This window comes from Hevea brasiliensis, chromosome 10 (genome assembly GCF_030052815.1).
Source record: "Hevea brasiliensis isolate MT/VB/25A 57/8 chromosome 10, ASM3005281v1, whole genome shotgun sequence".
Classification (NCBI taxonomy): Eukaryota; Viridiplantae; Streptophyta; class Magnoliopsida; order Malpighiales; family Euphorbiaceae; genus Hevea; species Hevea brasiliensis.
The window spans coordinates 91,544,291-91,568,858 of record NC_079502.1 but is presented as its reverse complement, the minus strand read 5'-3'; the positions used below and the strand labels follow the sequence as shown (position 1 = coordinate 91,568,858).

General features: G+C 31.0%; 1 protein-coding gene, 1 long non-coding RNA gene and 1 other non-coding gene across 4 annotated transcripts; 1 reads left to right on the top strand and 2 right to left on the bottom strand.

Annotated features, from left to right (window-relative positions):
• The first annotated feature begins 6,920 nt into the window (after nucleotides 1–6,920).
• Nucleotides 6,921–12,187, top strand: LOC110648182 (rhamnogalacturonate lyase B). 2 transcript variants are annotated; one of them, XM_058154378.1, is made up of 16 exons: nucleotides 6,921–7,337; nucleotides 7,463–7,579; nucleotides 8,372–8,441; nucleotides 8,734–8,855; nucleotides 8,948–8,998; nucleotides 9,094–9,213; nucleotides 9,394–9,513; nucleotides 9,608–9,743; nucleotides 10,063–10,233; nucleotides 10,389–10,544; nucleotides 10,631–10,828; nucleotides 10,922–11,063; nucleotides 11,155–11,314; nucleotides 11,411–11,527; nucleotides 11,618–11,744; nucleotides 11,850–12,187. In XM_058154378.1, exons 2-16 carry the CDS (start codon nucleotides 7,479–7,481, stop codon nucleotides 12,087–12,089), a joined length of 2,031 nt encoding a protein of 676 aa, XP_058010361.1. In that variant the 5' UTR covers nucleotides 6,921–7,337; nucleotides 7,463–7,478; the 3' UTR covers nucleotides 12,090–12,187. The 2 variants fall into 2 exon arrangements, with proteins under 2 accessions (XP_058010361.1, XP_058010362.1); XM_058154379.1 differs by having other exon boundaries at nucleotides 7,065–7,337; nucleotides 7,426–7,579.
• Nucleotides 12,188–21,707: 9,520 nt separating this feature from the next.
• On the bottom strand, nucleotides 21,708–21,814 carry LOC131170128 (small nucleolar RNA R71). Its single transcript, XR_009141069.1, has one exon. It is a non-coding gene; the product is annotated as a small nucleolar RNA R71 (small nucleolar RNA).
• Nucleotides 21,815–23,256: 1,442 nt separating this feature from the next.
• Nucleotides 23,257–24,152, bottom strand: LOC131183789 (uncharacterized). The gene is made up of 2 exons (XR_009151794.1): nucleotides 24,011–24,152; nucleotides 23,257–23,448 (listed from the first exon to the last, which is right to left on the bottom strand). It is a non-coding gene; the product is annotated as an uncharacterized LOC131183789 (long non-coding RNA).
• Nucleotides 24,153–24,568: the final 416 nt, after the last annotated feature.

Sequence of the window (24,568 nt, the reverse complement as noted above, 5' to 3'; positions counted from 1 at the left end):
ATTGATGACTCTGCAAGCAAAATGAACATCCGGTTTGCACTCATAATTGATTCTACCATTTTCCCTTTTTGTGGATGATAAATACTGCATACTCCATTTTTGAACAGCACTGCTACTCCCTTTTCTTGAAGTTGTCCAACACTCAAAAGATTATTTTTGAGTTCAGGTGCCCAATATACTTCTCCAATGGTGTAACAATTTCCCTGTAAAATCAATTTCACAGTACCTTTTCCAGACACTTTCATTCTTGTATTATTTCCAAGCATGACGCTATGAGTGAAAGTTGTGTCTAAGCTTGAAAACATACTTTTATTACCACACATGTGATTTGAGCAACGATTTGAGCAACCTGAGTCTAAGAACCATGCGTCACTTCTTTTTGCTTCATGGAGTTCTACATAGGCCATTAGCAGCAACTCATCTTCTTCGTCGAGCTCGGCATAATTTGCTTCATTTTTCCACTTTGGACATTCATAAATGTCCTAAGTCGTGACACTTATAACATTCAACAGTTGCTTTGTTGAAATTTGTTCTCCCTCTTCCACGCCCTCTTCCTCTGTAAGTTCCTCTTCCTCTGTTATTTGTACTTGATCGACCTACAACATTCAGCACTTGATCCTCATCATTGTTGCTAGGACGTCGAAATTTTTGTTCATGCACCACTAACGAACTCTGTAACTCATCAATGGACATAGTATCAGTATCCTTTGATTCTTCGATGGACACTACAACATATGTAAATTTGTCAATTAGAGTGCGTAGGATTTTCTCTACAATTTTCTTGTCTGGCATTTCTTCTCCATTGCTCCTCATCTTATTGGAGACCATCATTACCCTTGCAAAGTAATCAGTGATGGTTTCATCCTTCTTCATCTCTAGAACCTCAAACTCTCTCCTTAGTGCATTAAGAAGAGATTTCTTCACCTTTAGATTCCCACCAAACTTCCGTTTCAGTGAGTCCCAAACACTCTTGGTACGGTCCAAGATTTGCTCAAAGATTCGATCAATCGCTTGAAAGAGGTAATGCTTGACTTGGTGATCTTTGAGTCTAGCATCATCGAACCGTTGTGCCTCGCTTAGTATCGTTCCTTCTATTGGTTCTCAGAAACCAATTTCCACTAAACTCCACGCACTTTGCTCTAAGCAAATTTTCCATCGATCACTCCAATGATCATAGTGACCGTCAGTGAGGAATTTTTGTTAGAGTTTTATCTTCACTCATACTCTCGTGTTTGATCACTCAAGATTGCTACTTCCCTTTTTTCAAAACCTACCAATTGTAGAGTCTTACAGTAAAATAACTAAACCAGAAACATAAACAATTGGATTTCCAAGTGATAATCTTATTGAAATTAGACATGTCAATATATAGCCTTACAAAAGATAGATAAACACAAATAACGTAAAGTTGTTGAAAAGAAAAATAACAGCAGATAAATCCTAACAGTCCCAAAAGAATAGGACTTCCTGAAGAATAGGACTTTATTTTAACAGAAATTGACTGGACCAAGAACTCCTAACATTGTATTTATTAAAATAAAAGTTATGTTGATATTTTTCAAAATTATTAAAGTAATTTAATTTTTTACTCGGTAACAAAATAATTTCAAAATAAGTAGGTAAATTATAAGTAAGATATGATTTTTAATTTATTTTAAGTAGTTTCTTTAACTTATAAGTTAATATAATGACCACTCTTATCTCACTTCTTTCATTAATATATTTTCGGTGTTTCTTTTATCATTGTGAAACTTTTGAGTATATAGATTAGCTTGAATAACTATTCCAATATTTAAATTAGTGAAGAAACAGTAGGATAATTTAAGATTAAATTAATAGAAGGAATAACATATTTGACTACAGATATGTAAATTCTTAAAAAGACATCAAAGAGAGAATTATATCTGTTAAAAGTGTGTGCAAAATAAAATACTACCCAATAGAGTTTCATTGAAAGCAAAACATATGATCCAAAAAATTAGAGATGTATGCAGTAGATAAAGTTGTATTTGATTAGAATTCTAGTACCTTATAAGGCAAATCTTTCAATGACCAAATTATGTTTTTTTTTTTGTCGAAAAGTTAAAAAATACACATTTCACTAATAGTAACGAGTGACTGTTAAAATCATAATTAATGTTAAAATCATAATTGTGATCGAACCATATCAGATTAAATACTTGAATATTTTGAGAATAGTTACATTTCATGCGAACATTCCAATTGGAATCTCCTTTCTCAATTCTGGAATCCATTCCAAAAAAACATGGAAAGTGGAATGGTAAGAGGACACCAGAGAAGAAAAAGAGAGGTTGGTGTTGACGTGGGCAACTCTCCAATTAACGGGGTGCAGAAGTTTGACCAATGTTATTTTAGGCCGGGGGAAAAGGCATAATTACGCTGGTTTTCAGCGAATAATAATCTTTCTTTGAATTCCACTTTCCCAATTTCCGTCAAAAGCTAAAACATAATGACTTGGTTCTGTTCCTTTCATACTTCTCTTATTAGGCACGCACGTAAGTTCGATATTTTCCTCATGTTGGATGATCATCCATCTGTTTTCAACTTTCAAATTCTATTTCTTTATTCTTTTGGTAAAAAAAAAAAAAATGTTATTCAATACCCACACAAGGAACATTATATTTGGATACAGTTATGTATTTTTTTTTTATTTTTTTCATAATTAAAATTTAAAGGGTGTTTGATTTGAATTATAAGTTAGTAAATTTTACTTAAAAATAAAAAATTATAAATAAATTAATATTTATTTTATCTTATAAAATATTAATATGTTGTTAATTTCATACTATTTTTAGAGAAAATTTAGTATTTTATTAATAAAAATAATAAGATGGGAACAATATAATATTTTTATAAGAGAAAAAAAATATAAATATAAATAATTAAAATATTCTATTCAGAGATTATTTGAATAAAGTAGGATTCAGATTTTTAATTTTAAAATTATTCATAATTATTTTTATTGTATGTAATTATCATTTTCATATTATATATAAACTCAAAAATATATCAATGATTTTTTTAAGTATATGAATGATTTTTAATTTAATAATATTATACTTATTTTTAGAATTTTAAAATTTCAAAGTTATATTATGTCAAAGTCAAATTAACAAAATAATAAGTCAAGCTTGAATCACACAAGAGAAAGGTCAATAGTTTTGGTAATTTGGGCTAATTCTAGCAATAATTATAATTTTATTTAATTAATTAAAAGTATAATTTTAATTTTATATAATTAATTAAAATCGAATTTAAGATTAAAATTATTGTTATTATAATATCTTTCCTAAAATTAAAATTATCGATAGAAATTAACAAAATTAAAAATTTATTTTTAATTAATTCGATAAAATTACAATTAAAACTTACATAAGTTAAATATCAAAACTAATTGTTCTTTTCGTCTCCTTATTTCATAAATTGGAATAAATTTGTAGCTTCTACTCTTTTCGTTTGAAGAAAAGGTAAACTATAATTTAATTTACGGGATTTGATAAACCTAAAATTTAATTTTTATATTTTCAAAATTTAATAATTTAATCTGTAAAATTTGATAAAATTTATAATTTAGTTACTACCATTAAAATTTTAATTAAGTTACCATTAACTTTAGAAAAAAATAACTAAAATATCCTTAATTCTATTTTAAATATGAAAAAAGTTTAGTCCTTGAGATTGTATTGTATTGGCAATTTAGTTAAACTTAAAAATTAATCTTTTGTCGTTAGAATTATGATTAATTTCTTATTAAATTTAGTAAAATTATTAAAATATTTTTAACTTTATTTACAATTTGAAAATAATTTAATCCTTAAAATTTTATTTTAATAATTATTTGCATCAATAGTCATATTTTTTTCCTTTTTTTATGTATAATAATATAATATAATATAATATATGAAAATATTATAAATTGATAAATAAATAAATATATATAATTATTTATATATTATTAAAATAATAATAACTTAAATAGATATTTACAAAATTATAATGGTTTATTCATAAATAATTATAATATTTAAGGATCAATTTGTAAAATATATGGATGATTTTATAATTAATTAAAATTTTTAAAAAGTTTAAAGTAATTAATTCATATTTTCATGGTTTAAATTTAAAATTTTTTAATTTAATACAACTCATATTTTAAAAATGTAAAGACTAATTATTAATAAAATAAATATTTTAGAGATTAAATAATTAAGAAAATAAAATTTTAAAAATTAAATTATTTTTAAATTAAAAATAAAGATAAGTGCAATTTGATATTTTTACTTAAATTAATAATAACTTAACATGATTATAATGATAGATACTAAATTATAAATTTTATTAAATTTTAAAAATAAAATTACTTAAATTTAAAAACGTAATCATTAAGTCATGAAAATATAATAATTAAGTAATAAATTTTACCAAAATTTGGAAAATAAATTATAGTTTATAAAAAAGTTATCATAATATAGTTTTTATTGTTTGACAAAATATTAAAAATTATTGAAAAAAAAAAGGTTGAAAATTCCATTTTAATAATAGTAAAGAAACAGAAATGGAACTGGTTAAAAGCAGGGCAGCAGGAGGTGCAACGTGGCATGGGAATGTGCAATTACGAGTAGGAGTAGGTAAAATCATTGGGATTGTTAAAGTCACGGGAGCATTTGTCCTTTGTGTTTATGTCCGTGATCACTGTCGTCTTTATTTGGGGATCTCTTTCTGTTTCAGCTGCTTGCCGTCACCATCCAACGCACAACGATCCAAAGCAGCTTTTCGATGCAATTTAATTCCATTAAGGCCTTCGCAATGTTAGCCATTAATAATTAGCCGATTGCACATTGATTTAAAGCTTATGTCCCTAAAAATAATTGTTAGATTTACTTAATTTGATCAAAATGTTCTTAATTTATTAAAAACTCACAAAAACAATGTTGGTATTTAAAAAATATTTAAAAATAGCTAATTACATTAAATATGAGAGACTAAATATATATATTTTAAAAAATATAAACATTAAATCATTAATTTCAACATAATTAATAGTTAAATAATAAATTTTCAATTTATTAATAATAATAAATTTTCAATTTATTAATAATAAAAAATAACATACTCGTGAATATAGCTTAATGAAAAATTATACTATCTAAATTTTATATTATATTATATTTATTTTAATTTTTTTTATAAATAATATATATATATTCTATCTATTACAAAAAAATACAACAAGATGATTTTTCTACTAACAATTTCACATGTGGCTAAATACCAATTATTCCAATAACAAAACAAAATAACTAGACCATGAGAAAACAGGATTCATATTTCTCTATTTTCTATTTTCAAATTGGAATTCTTTTTTATTTTTTCTTGTTAATTAACAAGGTGCAATTCCCTTCATTTTCTTGAAAGATTTTTCTTTTCTTGAAATATTATGAATACAAACAACTGTCAATGCTTGACTCGTCATTATCAATTAGGCATCATTGTAATTTGAAATATCATAAGTCAATTTTTTTTTTCTTGTTTTCAGATTTCGCCTAATTACTGAGAAAAATATAGAATTGTGGTTATTCTCGTCAAAATAATCAAATAATGGTGAGAATAATAAAAGATTAAACTAAAAGAAAATGAAATAAATAAATGGATAGACTTTCTATTTTTTTTTTAAGTAAGAGATTGGGGGTAGGGACTCGAATTTGATATTTTTTCAGCTATTGGATTAGAAAAAAATAAATTAGATATAATTTCAACCCAAAAGCTAATTCAAGGAAAAAAAGATTATAGTCTTATATATAGCATAAATATTTTATCCCAAACTAATGTAAAACAACATACTACCCTTACGTCCAGACATAAATGTTTGAGGTGTAAAATTTGCTAATAAACACATTTACAGACGGCTCAATATTAAATTATGATAGACTCTGATATCATATAAAGAAGATGAATTGAATCTAACTTCACCTTAAAAGTCAATTTAAAGCAAAAAATTTTATTAAAATTTTATGCATAATATAAATATTTTATCTTAAACTAATATGAAATAACAATAGAATGAGGATAAGATTGATTAATTAGGATAAGAATAAAAGTAATATAATTATGCAAATAAAAATAAGGACAAAGGGTATTTGTTAAACTTGTTGACTTTACAATCTATGAAGAAGGTAAGTTTAGAAGAAAAAAAAAAAAAAACTGAGTCACAATCTATTAGGACCGTTTACCAACTGATGGGAAGGTGATAATTGAACAAAAGTGGGGTTAGTTAACAAATTCATTAAGGAATCATGCGTTGTTCAACAAAAAACAAGAAAGCAGCTTCCATATGGAAGTAATGAGCCAATTTTCTTGTTGAGTGCATGTTAATTATATAATATTCCTAACATCTCTAACCCTTTGAAAAGTATGACTCTGTATTGTCTAATTAGTCAAAACACCCTCCAGAAGGATCTTTCAAAACAATGAGGTTATGGCGATTCATTATTTGCTTCCCAATTCAGCTAAGCATCCATTCATGGCGATATTTTCACAAAGGATTGAGATGATGAGACTCAAACTTAAGACTCGTCAAATGAGTGATATTTCTTTAATTATCAGATTAAGTTAAATTAAACAGTAATTTATGAATAATAAAATGTATAAATATATAATAAATTGTTATTTTAAAAAGACTTTTTACTTGAAATGTTATATATATATATATATATATATATATATATATATATTGTGTAATTGAAGTTTGTAATGGGTTGGCTTGGGTCGGCCGCAATATTGATGCTAATGCCCATAAAACTGAAAAATGTTAGGCACCCATCAGCCTTTACCGTTATTAAACAACAATTGATTGAAATTAGACTTAGAATTTACCTCCTAAACTCGTTATTATATATGCCAAAAATGCGTCAAGAATTTCAAAATCGCGCACAAGCAAGTTTGAAAGAACTAAATTTCTTATGCCCACGTGATACTCTCTCTAATCACCCAATAGGAGAATGAGCAATTATTCCTATAAAAGACCAGACAATCCTTTGAAATGAAATCTTGAAAGCTTAAACCCACCAAAAAGCAGAGAGCTTTGGCTTCTTTTAACCTTTCCAACGCAGATAATAACCATATTTAAAGCAGCCTTAAGTGTAACATATATAAGAGGCTTTTGAGCAGGTTAAGCTTTTTCCTGGGAAAAAGAGAGATACAGAGAGAGAAGAAAAGTTACACTACTCTTTATCAGATACCTTGGGCTTCTCCTTTTCCAATACTTTCTTTTTCTTTGAAAATCAGCTTTCTTCAAGCATACATTGACATTAAGCAAGGTATGTCTTATGTTTTTTGGTTAGTGATTATAATATTTTCTTTTAATCGATTTTAATTTTCTTGAGTTTTCTTTTTCTTGTCTCACAGGCAACTTTCTTTCTTTTTCTTGCTTTGTGATTTGTAGAATTTCTTCGTGCAAAATGGGCAAGATGCATTTGCTTGCCGGGTCTGGCTGGCTTGCTATCGTTCTTTGGTTCTTCTTCTTCTTCCTCATTGCCTCCTCCGCGAAGACCCCGTTTAGGTCTTTCCCATCATCTTCCACTTAAATTTTTTTTTTCCCGTCATTTTTTTTTTGGGGCGAGAAAGGGGAGAGAGCAATTTGTTAGGACTTAAATTCTTGATGTTAAGCAAGACAAAGATAAACATTTGATAATCAATATGCAAGAGATAATTGATGAGATTATTATTCACATGCCGTGTACAGTAGCAACAGAAGAGTCCTAGAAGAACTTTTGTTAATACTTTTTTATCCCACATTCTGTGTAGTCAGTTGGGTCCCTCTGTGTTCTTTCTTGGCCTTTATCTTCTTGTTTTATCCTTCATTCAATTCCAAACTCTATTTATTTCCTCTTCACCTCTCATAGCATAAAGGGCATCTTAAGCTTCTAATTTTGCACCACGCTAGGCTACTACATGGGATGGGCAGGCCTTATCAGAAAAATAAAATCATTCAAAATTTACAGCACAGGTTAAAAGAAAGAGCCGAGTTTCATGGATTGGTCCCACAACATTTTCCTTTTTGTGATGATGGTGAGACGGGAAATTCATATCACGGACTGAGAATAACTTTTGGGATTTTTCTTTTGTTTTTGTCATCATCCACAGTACAAAGCTAATAATAAGTCTGCATGTCCTCACAATTGACTAATAAGCCTCATTCTCCAATAATTCTCATCAGTTTTCTTTTATAAAATGTGGGATTTGAACTAATTTACTTTCTTCTGTAAAATAATTAGCATGTTAAGCTTATTCAAAATGAGTCAATATAATTTAAGCTGATCAGAAATATCATGCATTACTTTTCTATTTGCAGAAAAATTCTAAGGACGACTAATAACAGCTCGGCTCTTGGAGTTCAGCTAGAAGTAACCAAACGTCAGAGAGTAATTATCCTTCCATTCTCTATCTTATTTTTCCCTTCTCACATCTATATCTTCAAATGGTCTGGAAATAAACTGAGTACGTGGGTCCTGAATTCTAAACTAGCTAGCTTTGAATTGGAAGTCTTATATGATATCAGATATTCAAACAATGTAAAATTTCATTCCACCCACCCTTCATCTTCATTGGGCCTTTGAGTCCAATAAAAAACTAACGCTTTGTGTTTGGAGAAATTTTGGTAACATATTCCAAGCTGTGAAGCAGCTTCTTATAATTAAGTAATATGCGTTACAGGTGGTGATTGACAATGGAATTGTCCAAGTTACTTTCTCTAGTCCAGGCGGCGACGTCATCGGAATTAAATACAAAGAAATCGATAACGTACTCGAAATCGCTAATGAAGATGATAATCGAGGGTGTGCATTTATCTCCTTAATTATTTCTGTTTGTTGGTTTTATTAATTTTCTTTATTGTGATTAGCAAGTCTAATTGTGCTTAGCAATTCAGATATTGGGACGTGGTTTGGAACCGACCTGGAGATCCCATCATCTATGACAAGTAAACCCATTTCTAATTAATTGATAATTGCATGAACCCTAGTTAAAATCATGTTGTTTCCAAGTTGAAATTTTAATTAATTACTATTTTTTCAGGCTGCAAGGGACGGATTTTAGTGTCATAATGGAAAATGAAGACCAAGTAGAGGTTTCATTCTCCAAAAGATGGAGCCCTTCCATGGGTAAATCCACAGTTCCCTTGAACGTAGACAAAAGGTGAACTCCCACTGCATGTTTCAATAAACTGAGTTGAATTTGAATTTCAATCAGAATCGATTATATATTAAAAAAAATTGATTTCCTGTATAAAATTTATTCAGAGGATTGTGAGATAAGTTCGATTTCAGTTAAAATCAATTATATTTAAACAATTAGCCACTAATTTCAACTTTGCAGGTATATAGTTCGGCGTGGAAGCTCAGGGCTTTATCTGTATACCATATTGGAACGCTTAGAAGGATGGCCTGATGTTGATATGGATCAAATTAGAGTGGTTTTCAAGCTTCAAAATAAGAAGTAATAGAAGAATTAACCAACTCTGATTATCATTTTTTTTTGTATTAGTTAAGTTGGGGCAGCAAGATCATTTATGTATGGAATCAATGGTCAGGTTTCACTTCATGGCAGTATCTGATGATAGGCAAAGGGTAATGCCAACGCCTGAAGATCGCGCCACTGGTCAGCCTCTGGCCTACCCTGAAGCTGTTCTCTTAACCAGTCCTATCAACTCAGAACTTAGAGGAGAGGTAATTAACTATAATTTCATCTCAGTTTCCTGTTTTATGATTAATAAATTGATGATAAGTGCTTTGATTGTGTTAAAATAAAAAAAATGGTGCTAGGAATTGAAAGTTTGTTATTTATGGCATACGCTGGTAAGTTATCTGATAAAATGTCCCAGAGAAACACTTTGATTTGTCATTATTGTTGCTTTGAATAATGGCTAATTAATTAATTTCTTAGGAATTTGCAAATTATATTTGCTGAAACTCTGTACAATTGAGATCTTGTGTACAATTGTTTTCTCTCACTTAATATTGTTGATTGTCGGGAGGATGATTGCAGGTAGATGACAAATACCAATACTCCTGTGAGGTCAAAGACAACAAGGTGCACGGGTGGATATCGGAAGACCCACCAGTGGGATTTTGGATGATCACACCCAGTAATGAATTTCGCGTTGGTGGGCCCATCAAGCAAGACCTGACCTCTCATGTGGGGCCTACTGTCCTTAATGTAAGTCTGTGAATTGCTGAAATTTTTCACTTCTTGTTAACAATTTATAATTTTAGTTATAAGGCCTCAATATTGTAGCATTGATATTGCCATTTCTCTCCATTTTTTTTAATCATATACAATATATTCATCCTAATTCAATCATTTTCATCTAGATGTTTACTAGCACTCATTATGCTGGGAAGGACTTAAATACAGAGTATCGAAATGGAGAGCCATGGAAGAAAGTTCTTGGCCCTGCTTATGTCTATCTTAATTCTATTTCGCCTTCTGAAGATACCCAAGCTCTTTGGGAAGATGCTAAAGAACAAGTATGTATCTACTAGATTATTCATTCTTTTTGCCATGAGAATTTTGGATGCCATTTTGAGTACTCATGCTTGATGTTCATTATTAGATGTCAACTGAAGTTAGAAGCTGGCCATACAATTTTCCTCAATCTGAAGATTTCCCTTCTTCTCATCGACGGGGGCATGTTTTAGGTCAATTAATAGTTCGTGACCGATACATCAGTGAAAGGTTAATGTATGCAAGTTCTGCTTATGTGGGATTGGCAGTCCCAGGGGATGTGGGCTCATGGCAAACTGAAGCAAAGGTTGAAACCAACTTGAAAATTTATTTATGAATTATTTAGTGAGATGAGGAATTTCTTGGCTGAGATTTCTATGTTTTTTTTATTTACTTACAGGGTTATCAATTTTGGACTCAAGCTGACAGGAAAGGAAATTTCTCAATAAAAAATGTCAGAGCTGGGAATTATAGTTTGTATGCATGGGTTCCTGGTGTCATTGGGGATTACAAGTACAGTGTTAATATCACGATTCAACAAGGTTTGTATCTTATAGCAGTCTTCTTGTGGTTAAATTTGTTTCATTTCCTTTATAATTTAGTTGGTGGCATAATTTACATGTTGAACTGCAGGATCTAAGATCAAATTGGGTGTCCTCATATATGATCCTCCAAGAACTGGTCCAACTCTTTGGGAAATAGGCGTTCCTGATCGTACTGCTTCTGAGTTCTATGTACCAGACACATACCCAACACTCATGAACAAATTGTACACTGATCACCCAACCGACAAGTAAGCTCTCATCTGCATTGCCACATGCCTTTCCGTTATGCCATGTTCATCCTAAATTAATATCATGCTTCATTCCTGATTACTACGCCTGTACAGATTTAGGCAATATGGATTGTGGGAAAGATATGCTGATTTATATCCTAAGAACGATGTCATATATAACGTTGGTGTTAGTAATCATATTCAAGATTGGTTCTTTGCCCACGTTACCAGGTACCTGTTACACCTATTTATTCCTCTCGATCCTTTATTTACTTGAAGTTGATTCCCTAACTTATGGTTCCAATATTATTTGCACTGCAGAGGGATAGGAAACAAGACATATGAGGCAACAACATGGCAGATCATATTTGAACTTGAAAGTGTAAACCAAAGTGGAAATTACACTCTCCAAGTAGCCTTGGCATCAGCTACTATGTCCGAACTTCAGGTATATTATTCACTCCTTGATTAACGATTTAGTGCGACTTTTGTTTTAAAGGCATAATGATCTCATATATCCTAAATAATAAAAATTCTATCATGTATGCAACAGGTGCGTGTCAACGATGCCGATGCCAATCGACCCCTTTTCACAACAGGGCTAATAGGCAAGGATAACGCCATTGCAAGACATGGAATTCATGGTTTATATCGGTTCTATAGCATTCAAGTACCAAGTTCTCAACTTCTCCAAGGAAACAATATAATTTATCTTGCTCAGACGAGAAGTGATAGCCCCTTCTTTGGCATTATGTATGATTACATTCGCTTAGAATCACCAACAGAAACTTGAAGATGGGTTGGAAAATATTTATTTAGAAATGTTTATTCTTTTTATTTTTCAAGTATAGATAATAATATTAATAGAAATTAATTTTTTTTCTTGGTTAATGCATGACTGCGTCATCTTGTCCATTACCATGAGCATTTTTAATCTTGATCTTTGTTATTCAATTTTTTTTTTTTATGTTTTGAATTGGTTATTTGTATCCAGTGAAATGGATTTTAATGAACTAACCCCTTTCTCATCTCTCAGGCTCATTTATCTCTTTTGAAAATGAAGATTTAAAATAAGAATCTAGCACAGATGTTAATTATAGAGTACTAGTAGTTCATTTTTATGCCTTAGTTTCTAATCAGTAGAAGCATTACCAAGGTTGATTAGAACCCAGCACAACGAAAGCAACATTCCGTTTTAGTAATAATAAAAGCCAAAGATATAATTATACCAATGAGCTACAGCTCAATGACATTGGAGTCCGCTTCAAAATTATTATATGTCTCGCAATTTGAAACACATATAAAGCCAGCCATATATATATATATATATAATCAAAGACAATCTATTGACAATACCTCTATGCTCTTTTCATCACTAATAGCATTCAATTTTCATCTCCTCCTTGGATTTGATTTTTATTCAAGCGTGCATCTTCGAGATAAATCGCACAATTGTAGCCCATTTGCAGAGTTGAATGAAGCCATCATCCCAAAAGTTGAAGCTTTTTTTTGGCATTGCCTTGGATTCTCAAACTGAGAGCAATTCAGTGAACAACGATCGACAATCTTTGAGCAACAATAGTTTCCCCCAAAATCTAAGGGATTTAACTAGTTTATGATTCAATTTAAACCCAATAATGTTCAACCCCCATCTACGCCCACTAAGGTAACTACCAACATTATAACCTTTTTAAAAAAAAAAATTTATTTTATATATTACTAATTATGCTGTAGAAAGTAGAAACAAGGTCTTGTAAAATATGCTTGTCTTTTTTTTTTTTTTTTCCTACCTTGCTTATAACATCTTATAACAAAAATTTGACTATATATTATATTTAATTATATTTAATTCACATTAATCTATAATGATGTGCATGACCTTGCTTTTCCGCAAGAACATTTGTAGATTTCCTTTGGATCGAGATGCAATTTATTGATGGATTCTCAATAAAATTTCCATTCTATTATATTTGAGGTTTAATGAAAAAAAGGTATATTTTTTAAATTTTTATAATTATATCCAATTATTTTAATTTTAACAATTACACCTCAATTTTAAAGTTAATTTCATTAACGTCCATCCACACCACAATTAATTTTGAAATTTAGACTCAATTAATTAATTGGGTCTAGACTTTAAATTAATTAAAATCTATTAATAGTTTGTATACAATCTGGATGGCAATTGGTCAGATTTTTACGGGTATCCGATCTGATTAAATTCTAATATGACAGATTTAGGTAATATATAATTGGGTTTAGGACGGGCTAGAGTTTAAAAAATAATACTCATGATGGGTTTGGGTTGAATTGAATTTTTATATGTTGGATATTTGTTATCCAAATTCGTTGATATAAATACCTAATTAAATAAGTATAATATTTATAAATTTTTATAAATTTTATTTTACATAAAGGGAATTTAAATATTTTATGTAATTATTAAAATTTTTAAAAAATAAATTATTAATCAGAATAAATTTTACTGTAGATTATTAATTAAAAAAATATAAAAATTAAACGGATTCTTTTTTTTTCTGGTAATTATAATAAGATTTTAGAGACAGGTTTGGATAATGGAGAATAAATTTTAATCAAGTTTAGAACTGATTCGAGTTATGAAAATATTAATTGGATTCAAAATCAAGTTGAGTGATTTTCATGGATATCTTACCTGTTGTCATCCTCAAATCTGATCCATGACCTGAATTCATAATTCAATAGTCTACATTAATTAATGATGCCATTTATTAACAATATTGTTTTTTGGGTATCTTAATAAATAATTAAATAAGAATATATGCATGAATTTAAACCCGTGATCTCCTCAATAATCAGATGTTAGAAGCTGGCTAGAATGTTTGATTAGTAAGCTAAACAATGGAAAAAGAAAGGGAAAGAAAATTAAAAAAAAAAATTACATAAGATTCAATATTGTAATAAAAATCAGTTGATACATGTGTATCTGTTCTTGTTCAGGTACTTTCCCTTCAGACATTGGTGCTTGTTCGGGTAGTTGTCCATATGTTCCCATTTCCCCTTGTCCATATATTCCTGTTTAGATACTTGTATTTTCCTAATTAGTTTCACAGTATTCCTTCTCTTGCAATATAAATGGTGTAATCGTGCATGTTAATAAAAAAAAAATTACAAATTTCTAGAGAATTGGACGGAGAATTTTGTATAATTTTATTGTAATTGATCTATACAGTTACAATTCTCGATTATAGCCGACTCTTGGCTAACAGCTCAACTAACTTTCTAGAAATAGTTACAACTAAGTAACTAATTCTTACATCGGCTTTACTTTCTAACGAATCAAACTAACTTTAACAAACTAACGACTAAAGCTTGTGTGCCAGGTATTGTTATTGCTACTGGTAACTTGGAGTTCAGTTCTCAACGTATGATAACCAAGTGATTTTCTTTAATATTTGCTTTTCTTTTCAATAAATTCTTCCATAATTAGAAATAACAACTCTTTATTTTATTTTCTAACTAATAATTAATTATCTCCTTAATTAACATTGATCTATTCTACTCTTTTCCCATCATTTTTGAATGCATTGAATAATATACATAGCAATCCCTTTTTCATGATTAATTTTCTTGTGATCAATCATCTTTTTTTCCATAGTTTGCAGAAGAAAATAAAATACTATTCTGTTTGTCTGTACTGGGAAATATTTGGATGCATATGGTTTCCTGTTGAAGATGAGAAGATCAAACATAAACAGAATTAATAAATTAAAAAATGAGAAAAACATCAACATAGAATATAGAAGAGATAGTCAAATTTGTTAGAAGTGAGCCTTTCTCTTATTTATTTCATACACAAACACAGTTTTTACATTTTCAGCATCATACATCTATTTATATTTACAAAAACAACTTCTAGAGATTCCAAACCTAACAATTCACGGCCTTACACTTGTTAACAAAGGAGTGGCTGATAAGACACCGCTAACTTATCTAGAATTTTCTCAAATTCAGCTGGATTATACAAAATATAATTAATTTTTTAATTGTTCTGTAACCTTCATTAGGAAAACTCTCAATTCCAATATTCCTCCTTGAGAGTTTTCTTAGAAACTACAAGCTTGTTTATAAGATATTCAAATCTATCTCTCGAAAGTCCCTTTGTAAGAATATCAACAACTTGCTGCTCAGATTTACAATGCACAAGATTCACTTCATGACTCCTTTTAGCCTCTCTAATTGCATGAAACTTGACTAAAGATTGATCTTTAGTCAGGCTTCACTTCATGATAGTCAGGCTTCACTTCATGATCAAAGAAGAGTAGCTTCAGATGGATCTTTTCCAAAATCAGCAAGCAATCTACGAAGCCAAATGGCTTGATTAGAGGCTGCAGCAGCTGCTATGTACTCTGCCTCAACAGCAAACTGAGCAACAACTTCTTACTTCTTTGAAATCCAAGAAAATGGACTTGGTCCAAGAAAAAGTAGATAGCCAGAGGTGCTTTTCATGTCTTCAACACTACCAGCCCAATTATTATCAACATATCCTTCAAGCTTTGCATTCTCACTCTTCAAATACAACACACCATAATTAGAGGTGCCTTCTAAATATTTTAGAACTTTCTTGGCAGCCATAAAATGAGAATTACTTGGAGAGTTCATAAACCTGGACAAGAGACTTGCTGTAAACATAAGATCGGCCTTGTTGCCCTTAAATATAGCAAGCTTCCAATTAAGCTTCTATAATTTGTAGCATCTACTATGTTAGCATAATTATAGCAATTAGCATGATTACAGGAGATTTGTGTAGCATAATTACAGCAATTAGCATGATTATATGAGATTTGTGTAGCATAATTATAGCAATTATTATTCTTGTCCAAATTACTTCATATTTTCATTTATAAATAGATATAATATCTCTGTAAATGAGACACAGACAAATACACAATCCTTTTTTTCATTACTTGTATTCTTTCTTCTAACATACTATTTGCTTTTCTTTAATATTTGATTTTCTTTTCAATAAATTCTTCCATAATTAGAAAACCTAACAATTCTTTATTTTATTTTCTAATTAATAATTAATTATCTTCTTAATTAACATTGATCTATTCTACTCTTTTCCCATCATTTTCGAACGCATTTAATAATATATATATATATATATATATATATATATATATATATATATATATATATATATATATATATATATATATATAGCAAACCCTTTTTTATGATTAATTTTCTTGTGATCAATCATCTTTTTTTTTTCTTTTCTTTTTTTTTTTTCCCATAGTTTGCAAAAGAAAATGAATTACTATTCTGTTTGTTTGTACTGGGGAATATTTGGATGCATATGGTTTCCAAATATTATGCAAGTGAGCTTGCGTTCTCGATTAACACCACTGAGGGAAGAATTAAATTGAAAGGTTGCAAACTTTAATTACCTTAGATATAATTTTCTTGAGAATTGTATTTTATTTTATTTTTATTATTATAGGAGATCAATTTTAAGGAACAACTTATCATCTCTTATGAAAAAATCATCTCCTGCAGTGCAAAGGTTGCAAACGTTAATTACCTTAGATATAATTTTCTTGACAATTGTATTTTATTTTATTTTTATCATTATAGGAGATCAATTTTAAGGAACAACTCATCATCTCTTATAAAAAAAGTAGTGCAACTACGTGAAGCGTGTCACACCCTACTCCTCCGTAAGGCGTGACATGATCCCGTAATATACCTAATAAATTACTGAACTTCACGTACTAATAATCTATTAAATATACTACAAGAGATTTTGACGAACAAATGCAAATTTTAAAGTTGGCATGGTGAGAAAAATCTATCTTAAGTGTTCACAACTTAAGTATGCGTTCTAAAATTTATTAGGGATAATTGGGTAATTTTTAAAATTCTTACGGAAAATCTACGTGGTCACGGCTAAAACCCGGTAAAAACAGTTCTTCAATTTACTTGCAAAAGAAATTTACAAAAATTTTCCCAATTTAACTTCAACCAACTCACAAATTATTTCCTATAATCAAATTCAATCCATCTCAATTCATTTTCAACAAAACTCATCATAAAGGAAGTAATTCATTAATTTCAAAATTTAGAAAGAAATCTAAGTATTGTATTTATTGGGGTAATAAAATTTATTTTACAGAAATATACAAATAGATAAAATCTCCATTTAACATTTCAGTAATTTACATTTAAGTACATCCAAAAATAATATTACAAAATTGTCTATACAACTGCTCGAACGTACATTACATACACATAATTACATCAAAATTTATCCCAGCCTGTCTTCAAATCACAGCTTCAAGTGATCTCATTCAGCTGCTCTATCTTTTCTTTCACCTGCGACAGCATACAGAGCTATTGCTGAGCGGTGAACTCAGTGGTGCACAATTATAATTTAAAATGTAATAGACTATGCCTTGACAAATTCATAGCAAAGAATTTAGAAATATTTAATTTCATCATATTTCACAAAATCAAAATCAATGTAAATCATTTATTTAAATGACAATGATCAATAAGTATAATTTTCCAAATCATAAATAAACATTGAAACATTCTCATCAATTTATGACAATAGAAGTTGAATTTCATTAATAGGGAAAAGCATCAAAATATGAGCCAATTAAAATAAATAATTTCCTTTAAATTATTTATGCATAAAATATCATTTGGAAAGCACAATTTCTCATTTTCAATCCATTCTTATTCAATGCAAGATTAATCCGTAAGAGCTATCTTCGAAGTGATTCTCACTCCCTATGGTAGGGGAGATCGAATCGTGCACATTCCATCCATCACACCATATCAATTTAATTTCTGAAAGGGTCATCTTCATCATTAATCTAACCTCTTATATGAGGAAGATCATACATCAATGTGCACATACCATGGTAATCAAAATAAAGCTAACTTCAGTGTCTCCTCAACAAATGAGGGGCGGACAATAACCATGTCAAGCATTAATAATGAGATAGAAAATAACATCATAAATCTCATTGCCCTTTTTGTGAGCATTAAATCACAATACCAATCAATTTCAATGTCAATTCCGATAACCAATATTTTTCATGCCCATCATAATTCAAAACATAATTTTTTTTTCATTTCCCATGTAAACCTTATTTCAATCACAATTTTCCAAAGCCAATTTTATTCAATCCACAACAATACTCAATAATTATTGAAATCAAATCATAACATAATAAGCATAAATCATAAAGAATTAAAATCATTTAATCATTAAAAAAAATATGTATATAAGACATTTATAAATTAAAACTAGTTGTGCACAAACCTCGTTAGTTGTCTTGATCTATTCCAATTTTCTTTCTTCCTTCAAAGACCTCTTTTTAATTGAAACACATAATTTAAAAGTGTTTCAGTATCCATTCAAATTATTTCTAATAATTAATTCCAATAATTTCATTTTTTCCTACTAAATTTACCTTATAAATTTTCCCTAAAAATTGAATTATTTGTATGTGGTATGTTACGATTACTATTCATTTGACCAATTGGTCAAAATGTTGACTTTTTCATACTTACTAGGTATACCATTTCCAAATACCCTATAATACCACATTTTGGGTCTTAATTTTATTGGCATTGGTTGCCAATTGAATTTCAAAATTCCCTTGATGTATTTCCAAAAATTCAGTTTTGGTTACCCAAGTTTACTGTTCCATTGACCATATCTACAGTAAAAATTTAGCTACACTTCCTTCATCAAAGTTGTTCCTTAATGTCTTAGCTTTAATTCCTTTTTTGAATCACTCCATTTGGAGTTTGTAGCTCAAGTTATGCCTATTTTTCTAAGGCTGGCCGGATGGGGTCTAAACCCAAAAATTCTGGGCAACTAGGATTCTGGCAGATTTGAGCAACCAACTTTGGTTGGCAATTTGACTTGGTTATAGTCATAATTTGAGTTTATATTCTTCATGAAAGTTGTATTACTATGTCTAATCTTTCCATTGGAATAAAAATTAGGTCATTTGGACCTTTCTATACCAAGTTATGACCATTTGAACAAGTACTATTTATATGATCAATTTTGTACAGTAGCAGTATGCCTAATCCGGATTCAACCAAAGTTTTCACCAACTTAAGGTCAGTTTTAGGGTTCGGTTTCTACATGAAAATTGTAGCTTTGGTTCTTAATTTTCATCTCCAATTGGCCTCACACCAATTGGAGCAACAGAATTTCAATTATGGCCATTTGAGTTGATCAAGGTCAAGCTGCCAGAATTGGCCATTTCACCTACACAACTTCAATTCCATTCCATGCATTCAATCACACTCTAAATCACACCAATTGACCAATTTCAACCTCAATTAGGTCAATTCACATTAATTCACAAAATCCCCAAAATTTTTCCTAAATTCCTAATTATCAAGAACCCTAAGTCTCCAAATTAGCACAATTCACACAAATTTACTTCACTAACCATGCTCAACACCTCTTAACACATCACAAATCATATTTAATTTAATTAAACTCATCAAATTCATCACCCACATAAGCTGGCCGAATTTCCTAAGTTACCTAACATGCATGATTTTTTATATTTTCCAAACAATTCTCACTCAATTATATGTCCCAAGATGAATTTTAAAGAGAGAATTGAAAAGGTCTTTACTAACCTTATGGGTAGCTTTTCCCTCTTCTCCAATCCTTCAAGTCCCCTTTCATTTCCACTTCCATTCTTCAAATCAAGGCTCAAGATTAATTTTTTCTCAAGGGAGTTGTGAAATTGATGGGAATTTTTAGGGTTGTTAAAGCTTAAAATAAGCTTTCATAGTGGAAGAAGAAAATAAGAGAGAGAGAGGTGAAAGAGTGGAATCGGCTAGAAGAAGAAGAAAGGGAAAAATGAATTTTCTTTTCTTTTAATTTGTCTTTTAATTTAGTAATTATCCCACCAAATAAATAATTTAGTTAATAATTTTAATTAGGTCATCCATATGTCATGTTGATGTCATAATCCCTTAAATTTAAAATCCCTTTTCTTTTCTTTTTCCTTTTCTTTCATTAACCTCTCCACTTTTAATCCATTTTTCAAAATTTTAATTTCCTACATTTTATTGGACATTTAGGCCAAAAGTCACCTCTAAGGGTGAATTGACCATTTTGCCCTTTACCGGTCTGATCCGTTTTTCCAATAGCACCGAATTGCTTCCGGAACTCTGATTCAATTTTTCGAACTGGTTCTTGATTCTTTTCTATGGTTTTCATAATACTCTTAGCTTTACAATAATTCTTAGGCCTGGGATGCCATAAGGTCCCACTCGAAAATAGGGCAGTGATTGAACTCGCAGTCACTTCTTGATTCGGTCACCCATCGCTGTGGCCTCGGCTCATTTAACCCATCATGCTTTATTTTCTTCATTTCTATTTAACCTTCATATAATTGTTATTAATTTTTGTTCATGGCTTTTCTAGGTGACTTAAATTTGGTTCTAAGCCTCTTGACTATCCAGACTGACTCTTGTCACCGAAATAGTGGACTGTATGAAACTGCTTACTTTGAGGGCATTACAATTCTCTCCTCCTTAAAATGAAAGTTCGTCCTCGAAATTTACCAATATAAGTCTTTAAACAATTGTGGTTGTTGCCTTCTCATGTTTTCTTCGCATTCTCATATAGCCTCTTAGTCCGAATAATAGTTCCTTTGTACTTTAAACAGAGGTATTTGCTTAATTTTCAATTGTCTCACCTCATGTGCCAAAATTTTTATGGGTTCTTATCATAAGGCAATTCTGGACTTATGGCCCCACCCCCTTGAGGCCAAATTCCATTGTTTTCTAGGGTTTTGAGGCATTTTTCTATTTTTACTTTGATTTCTTTTTGTTTATGACAAGAACTTCTCAATCTGGTGAGTTGATCTTTGATCCAGAAGTAGAAAAAACAGCTAAACAGTTGAGAAAATTGGCTAAGCAAGCTAAGCAGATTCCGAGTACATTTGAAAGAGTCCAATCTCCAAGGGAATTAAGTTTGGATTCGGATTTAGATTCAAATTCCGAAAACGAAACCATGGCTGCTAGAATCTTGAAAGAGTTGGCTACTCCTGATCTAAACCAACAGCCTTTGTGTATTCAATACCCTACTTTAAATGTTGCTTTTGAGTTGAAATTTGGACTAATTCATTTGTTGTCTAAGTTTCATGGTCTTGCAGGTGAGGATCCACATAAGCATTTAAAAGAATTTCATGTTGTGTGTTCCAGCATGAAACCTCAAGGAGTTTCAAAGGATCAAATCAAGCTTCGAGCTTTCCCTTTCTCACTAGAAGGCACAATTAAGGATTGGTTGTATTACCTTCCTTCTGGATCTATCAACTCATGGAATGGGATGAAACAGATATTTCTAGAGAAGTATTTTCCTGCTTCCCGTGCTGCCAACATAAGAAAAGAAATTTGTGGCATTCGGCAGTACAATGGAGAGAGCTTGTACGAGTATTAGGAGAGATTTAAGAAGCTATGTGCAAGCTGTCTCCATCATCAAATAAGTGACTAGCTCTTGATTCGATATTTCTATGAAGGACTTCTACCAATGGACCATAGTATGATAGATGCTGCTAGTGGAGGAGCTTTGGTTGACAAGACACCAAAAGAAGCAAGGAGGCTGATTGCTAACATGGCAGCAAACTCTCAACAGTTTGGAATGAGAATGATCACACACCTATGAAGGTTAATGAGGTAAGTACATCTAATGTTGAGAAATAGATTTTTTATTTAACTTCTTTAGTGAGGTAGTTGGCTGTAGGGAACATGCAAACTATTAAGGTATTTGGAATTTGTTTGGGTTTAGGTCATGCTACTGACATGTGTCCTGCGTTATAAGAGGATGAATCAATGTAACATGCTAATGCAGTAGGACATTATGGATAGCCATAATGCAGGTATGATCCCTTTTCTAGTACTTATAATCCAGAATGGCGAGATCATCCCAATCTGAGTTATGGGAATCAACTGGTGCAAAATCGATACCAGCAGCAAAGACCACAAGTGAATCAGCCACCTCCACCTCCCTCAAATCAAGGTATGTCACTTGATGAAATTGTTAAGGCTTTGGCTAACAATACACAACAGTTTCAACAGGAGACTAGAAATAGCATTCAAAACATAGAGAGGTAGATTGGTCAGTTAGCCTCATCTAGGAGTAAGCTGGAAGCTCAAGGTTCTGTAAAGCTTCCATCACAAACAATCATGAACCCCAGAGAAAATGCGAGTGCTATAGTGTTGCGAAGTGGGAAAGAAGTTGATAATCAGACTCCAAGTGAGCCAATGAAAAAGAAGAAGCAAGGAGCAAAGGAGTCTGAAGTTCCTGAAGTTGAGGTAAATACTGAACCTAAACTGAATAAGGTTAATAATTCCGTTCTTCCTCCATTCCCATGCAGGTTGGCTAAGACTAAGAAAGAAGAATAAGAGAAAGAAATTTTGAAGACTTTCAGAAAGGTGGAGGTGAATATACTTTTACTTGATGCGATCAAACAAGTTCCCAAGTATGCTAAATTCCTTAAGAAACTATGCACTACAAAGTACAAGTTGAGGAATAATGAGAAGATCAGTGTGGGGGAAAATGTGTCAGCATTAATTCAGCAAAAATTACCCCCTAAGTGTAAGGATCCAGTTTAATTTTCTATTCCCTGCAGAATTGGTGATTCTAAATTTGAACGTGCAATGGTAGATTTATGTCACGACCCAACCTATGGGTCGGACCGGCACTAGGACCTGGGCCAGCTTAAAGCCCCCGAGGCCCGTAGTAAGCCTAACTATTCCTCAAATCCATAACCAGGCCCACAATTTAGGCCCAATATGCATATAAAATAATTTAAATCAAACTGTTATAATTTCATTTCGGGCCAACTTAGCCCAGAAGTTTTCAGAAACTAAAATCAGGGGAGCCCAGCTCAACCCTGTTACCTCATTTACACAAACTGTTTAAATACCATACAAATCTTCATTTATAAATCTTAAAAATTTAAATTTGCACAACCTCTACCAAGGTCCACACTATTTCTAACACATGCGGAGTTCTAGATTTTAAATTTAGAAAAGATAGTAAAACAATTAAATAATTGACGTTAAACCTGCGAGGAAGAAAACAGGTTGCTTTGTAAAATAACTCCTCCTGTGGCCTGGAAAAATATTGAACAGGAGTGAGCGTTCGACTCAGAGAGTAAAATATCAATTTTAACCATAATCTCTATAACTATCTGAAACTAATGCACCCTGTAGAGTGAAATGCAACATAAACAACATTTTCACATCATAACATCAAAAAGGTAATTTGGAGCACTCACACACCCTGTAGTATCAATCATAACATATGGGAGCTGATCCCCTATACAGCTCTCTTAAATCCAACTGGTGCCGAATTACTCAAGCTCGGACTTCCACTTAATAACCAAATCGAGGGTCCCGAATTACTCAAGCCATGACTACCCCTCGAAGGATCGGGTCCCAATTACTCAAGCGTGACTACCCGTCCTATCCATAGTCCACACCACATCACGCACGCCAACGCACGCTGCTGCTCCAAATTACCACAACAACATCCATGGCACATCAACAGTTATGAATGCAACATAAATCGTGCCTAGAGTTTAACTACATAAATATATGCATATAAGTGATGCATGGACATGCTTGAACATATAATAATATCGAAATTACAATTAAAATTAATATTCTACTCACAGACTTGACGACAATCACTGTGGCGGCTGGGCGGAGGAAGAAGGCTGTCCCGGCTCACCTGACAATTATATTACAATTATTTAATACAATTGACTCAATACAATTCAAGAAAAGACCAATTACGTCCTAAGTCGTGCCGAAAATCCGGCAGAGTCTCCCCTATACCTGGGACCTACCCAATCTGCAAAAAGGCTCAAACAACACTTCTAAATTCTCAATTCCCACAATCACACCTCATTAATATCACATGGCCCCTCCTGGGCCCTCCAAATCAGACAATACTCAAAATCTTAAAAATTACGTTTTAGTCCCTATAATTGATATTTTTCAAAAATCCATTCAAACAAGCTCTAAAAATTCTAAAATTTTGCCCCGCGGTCCTTAATAATATTATAAGGCTATTGCAAAATGAATTGTAATTTTCTAATCACCCATGAATATTTTATTCAAGAATTTTACTCGATTCCATAAGTTTCCAACAGCTAACATATTCCTAATTCAACCCAATTAAATATTCACATATTTAAACCTTCATCCTCAAGCTTCAACCAATTATAT